This window comes from Gallinula chloropus (genome assembly GCF_964237585.1).
Source record: "Gallinula chloropus genome assembly, chromosome: 1".
NCBI classification, from domain to species: Eukaryota; Metazoa; Chordata; class Aves; order Gruiformes; family Rallidae; genus Gallinula; species Gallinula chloropus.
Genome location: NC_140085.1, coordinates 55,111,578 through 55,116,623, shown reverse-complemented (window position 1 = coordinate 55,116,623; position 5,046 = coordinate 55,111,578). Strand labels below are relative to the sequence as shown.

At 58.1% G+C, this 5,046-nt stretch overlaps 1 protein-coding gene across 1 annotated transcript; it reads left to right on the top strand.

Moving 5' to 3' along the window:
- Window positions 1-1,860: 1,860 nt before the first annotated feature.
- Window positions 1,861-3,450, top strand: SOCS2 (suppressor of cytokine signaling 2; the record flags this gene model as incomplete). The annotated part of the gene is made up of 2 exons (XM_084279192.1): window positions 1,861-2,017; window positions 3,002-3,450. 2 exons carry the CDS (start codon window positions 1,861-1,863, stop codon window positions 3,448-3,450), a joined length of 606 nt encoding a protein of 201 aa, XP_084135318.1.
- Window positions 3,451-5,046: the final 1,596 nt, after the last annotated feature.

Genomic DNA, 5,046 nt, shown 5'->3' with positions numbered 1-5,046 from the left:
CCCCAGGAGCACCATCCTCCTCCGGCAGCGGCAGCCTGTCTGTCTGCCCGAACGCAGCCCCGACGCTTCTCCCCGGCGGCGGGTGCCCGTGCCCCACCGGCCCCCCAAACGCCGCCGGGAGTGAGAACAACCTGACCGCCCCACCTCCAGGCGGCGGCAGCGGCGGCCCCAGCCCCGTCCCGCCTCAGCCCGGGTGAGTGTCGCCGTCGTCGTCGTCGCCTTCGTCCGCCCTTGCCCCCCCCTCCCCCCAGCCCCCAGCAATCGCTCGCTATGTCCCGGGAGCCGGGCGGCAGGATCCCTCGAAGCCTGAGGCGGCCTGCATCGGGGCTCTTCGTCCTTGCCGGGGGACGCCCCGCTGCAGCTAAGCTGCCACCGCCTCGCAAACCCTCCGTCCCTCGCCGAGCTCCCGCGGGCGACGGCACTTGGCGGACAGGCGTTCCCGGCGCTTCCCCTTCACAAAGGGGACTCAGTGTCCCACCTGCTCGGGGTCTACCGTGGCCGGCGGCCCCGCGCCCGCTCCGGTGACAGGCGCACCTGCGCCCGGCCCCCGAGCCGGCGGCGGGAGGTCCTGCGCGGGGCAAGAGGGAGACGGGGATGGGCTTTGCCGGGAGGTTGCCGCGTGTGTGCCCGCGTATGTTGCGATAGAAACCCGGCACAGCAACCTATCAGCTGCTAATAAACTTTACTTTGGAAAAAGTTTCTGAGCCCCGCCGCGGAACTTGTGAGGAGAGGAGCCACCCCGCCATGACCCCTCACCTGGCGCCTGCTGCGCACCTGGAGGCACAGACTCTGCCCGGTTCGCAAGCACCGGAGGGGGTCCCGGTCTTCCCTGGGAACCCTCTCCCCGCTTCCGGCCAAGCCGGTTGGGCTGCCCTTCGCTGGCGTTGCTCGGTCGTGTCGCTCCCGGCGTGACAGTGGGCGAGCGAGAGGCTCTTTTTGTCCCACCCGTTCGCTTCACCGGAGCGGAAAGAGGTTTTGCTTTTTAATAATACCAGCGTTTAATGGACCGGGAAAAGAATGTTTCCTGCCTCGCTTTAAATATATCGCGCTCTCCACTGCGTTGCCCGTTCCCGTACGAGCCCCGGGGAGCCGGCCCTGCCCGCGCACCCGACCCGCAGCCCCCCGGGCCAGCTGCTGCCCGGGAGAGGCTCGCTCCCAGCCCGGCAGTACGGCCCACGCCGCGCTCCCGTTCCTAGAGGTACGACTTCGCGTATGACCTTACTGAAAGGCGTACCGTGCCGTTCTTAGCGTCGCAGCGTGCAACCAGGGCAGTGCCGGGCCTGGAACCTGCCCCGCTTCGCGGTTACCCCTCCCCACTCATACCTTTATGTGCTCGGCTATCCCCCGCCGCACCCCCCCCCCCTCCCCTCCCCGCTCCTCAAAAGCACCCCCCCCTTCTTTACCCAGCGCTGCCGGCCAGGTTCGCCTACCCCGGCCGAAGTAGCGGCGCATCGGCGGGGCTGCCCTTGCAATTGAGGGAGACCACCTTCGCGGACCGCCACCTCCGACTCATCCCCGGTCCCCCCTCCGCCGTGGACGGGCTGGGCGGCGGTGGGTGGGGGGAGGAGATGTCCCTCCCCCGCTCCGCCGGGAGGTGATCTCTCGCCTCGGGTCCCTCCTCTGGATGCTGGGAAGTTCCGAAGCGGGAGCGCCAGAAAGGCAGGGGCTGCGGCGGGAGCGCCTCTCGCGGGGCTCGCCGCTAACCACGCTCTCTCTACGCTCGCAGGCGGCACCCGGGCCGGGGGCCGGGGCCATGCACCCGGCGCAGCGCTGAGCACCGCGGCGGCGGCGGCGAAGCCCTCTCTCCGCGGGAAGCCCCCGACCTGCGTGTGAGCGGGACCGCGCCCGCCGCCGCCCCCCATGACCCTGCGCTCCGCCGAGTCCCTGGAGAGCGCGGAGGGCGCCGGGGCGCGCTGGGGACACCCCGGGGCGGCGGCGGCGGCACCCGCGCCTGTTGCCGAGGAGTCCCGTGAGGCGGCGCAGCTGGCCACGGCCATGGAGGAGCTGCGGCGGGCAGGTAAGACCGGCCGGCCGGCCGGGAAGGGGGGAGAGCCCGAGGCGGCGGCGCTCTCCGGAGTGCCCGGCTCGCTGCCGCCCGCCGCACCACCGCGGTCCCGGGGGAGGCGGAGCGGGACGGCGGGGAGCCCCGCAGGACCGCGAGGGGAAGCGGGCGGCGGGGGTGACGCTTGCTGTCACCGCCCGGCGCTGCGGGGTCGCGGCCCCGCAGAGGCGAGGGGCGGCGGCGGTTCCGACCTTCTGCGGGCTACGGCGGCCGAAGCGAAAGCACCGGCAGCGCCGCGCCCCGGCGGCAGCCCGGGATCGGGAGGCCGGGCGAGGGCCGGGCGCTGCCGCCGGCCAGGGCGGCCGCCGCATCCCCTCGGCCCCGCGTACCTGCGCTCCGCTCGCCGGCGTGGCGGCGGCTCGCCCGGCCCCGCAGGACGTGGGGCTTGGCCGCGGGGGGAGGGAAGGTCTTTTGTCTTCATCGCTTCCTTGCTAGGACCGCAGCCGCACCGCCGAAGTTGTTTTCTTGCCCCTCTCCGCTTCCGATCGCCAGACAAAGCTCGTTTCGTCAAGAGCCCACCAAGAGTTACCGAGAGCGGGATTTTTGCGGGCTGCCGGCGTGTGCCGGGCGGACGCAGCGCTTGGCCCGGCGTGTGCGCTGCGCGGGGCCGCGGGGCGCGTCCCTGCTCCCTTGCGGGCGGCCCGGGGCGTGGGCGGCTTCGGCGTTAGCCCCGCAGGACCTGCGGGGAACTTCGTGCGTGCGTGTGCGGGGGTAGGAGAATAAACAATGACCTGGGAAGGCTCCGCCGGAACGAGACGCAGTGCAAAGGGAATGAATTTAAATAGCAAATAAAAATTTACAATGCCTGCAGGACGTCGGCTTTCAAACGACAAAGGAAATAGGTTGTTACAAGTACATCAGCCAAAGAGCAGCTTTTTTAAACAAACAAACGAGCAAGCACGAATAGACAAAACCCTTCTTTCTCTCCTCTTTTAACAGGATGGTACTGGGGCAACATGACTGTTGCTGAAGCCAAAGAGAGGTTACAGGATGCCCCTGAAGGGACCTTCTTGGTTAGGGACAGTTCACATTCAGAGTATCTACTGACTATTTCGGTAAAAACATCAGCGGGACCGACCAACCTACGTATAGAATATCAAGATGGCAAGTTCAGACTGGACTCTATCACCTGTGTCAGATCTAGACTTAAACAGTTCAACAGCGTTGTGCATTTGATTGAGTATTATGTTCTTATGTGCAAAGACAGAACCGAAACACCTTCAAATGGAACAGTTCATCTTTACTTGAACAAACCTCTCTATACATCTGCTCCATCTCTGCAACACCGCTGCAGAATAACTATAAACAAGTGTACAAATCAGATCTGGGAGCTGCCGTTACCAACAAGACTAAAAGAGTACTTGAAAGAGTACCAATACCAGGTATAAATATCTTTTCTAAATGCCTCCAACGTAGAGTTACTTCTAAATGCAATTCTTAAAATCAGCCAAAGAACTGAGTAACCAGTTGTACAACTCTGCAAGGAATTCACTATCAAAACAGTGGCAGTTCTGGGGGAAAGTTTTTTATTTCAGATGCCACAAAGGGAGACTTTATGTAGAATAATCCCAGTGTGCATCCTTGGGGGTTCGACAAGGTGGTATGCGATACTTGAGAGGAGAGATGAGCCAGGAATCTGTCCAGCTCTTGTTGCTTTGTCAACGGCATAAAATACTGCACTATCAAATGCTACCTGAAGCAGTGGGACCGGGAGAGACTGCAAAAGCGGTCAGAGACGAATGAGAGTGCTTAAGTATCTCAGTTGTCTGATTCAGAGATTAATTTGGTGCTGGTGTTCGTATAATCCTGAAAGCTTAACTGGATCACACTGTGATAATCTTGCCAAAGTTATGCAACTAATAAATCCAGTCAAAAGAGTGATCATTTATTCAGTTTTTATTGAACTATGATTCTTGTGCTTTTCTGCAAGCAAAGGAGTACTGTAAGTAATCAGTTAAAAACATTGCTTTTTTTAAAGTTCTCTAAAAGCTGACCGTAAGGAGAAGTGCCACATCTTTCATAGGAACCCAGTATGTTGCTGATTATACCAGATTGGTATCCCAGAATCTTTGTTAACATGTTAACATCTTCCCAGTGGTGATATATCCATGTTATTACTATTAAGCCTCTTTTGGTCGAGGCTTTGGGACTGTACACGGCAGACTTGCAGTTCCTCAGTTCCAATGTCAGAACATGGATATGAGCAGTTACAGCTGCCTTCTACAATGTAGAATGTTTTTCTTCAGCTTGTTTCCCAAAATGTGGGGACGTAGGGATTTGGGTTTGGTTTTTTGGAGGGGATTGGGGTTTTTTTTCTTTCTTTTTTTCCTTTTTTCTTCTAATTCAACATTGTAGCTATCAGACAATTATTCAATAAAGTAAATCGAATTGCACAATGATTTCCCAATCTTTGTATGTATGGATTTGCTACTATTCGGGAAACAGTGATCTTAGGAACTTATGTAATTTCCCAGCTAATACTCAAATAAATGCACACATATCAGTGAGGGTGGATACCCCTGCTTTGCCTTTGCGGTGCTCCTCAAAGGTATAGCTGGATTACGTTCAGATTAGTGTCTTAGAGGCCGCCTGCTGAATTCCTGTAGTTAGGTATTAGCATAGGACGTGGCTTTTTCTGTTCCAGCAGTCCTCCAAATGGCAAGAAGGGACTAAGACCTTCAGTACCTGTTCCTCATGCTAAGTGTAAAGTATTTAATAGAAGAAATATCCAGGATGAGAGTAACAGGACAGCATCAAAGAGAAAATGACACAGATTAATCCTCAGTCAACAATTTCATAGTTTTAACTCTTTCTGTAGCTTTCTTTTTAATTAAAGCAAACATATCTGCATTTGAACAAGGAGGGCTGTCAAGACTTGCTGTAATCTAGCCCAGCCCAGGCTGAAATGGAAACAACATAAAATAACCACCTTGTTTTCCTTATGATTTAACTGCTCTGTAGTACTGTCAAGATGCTGTGTCCCC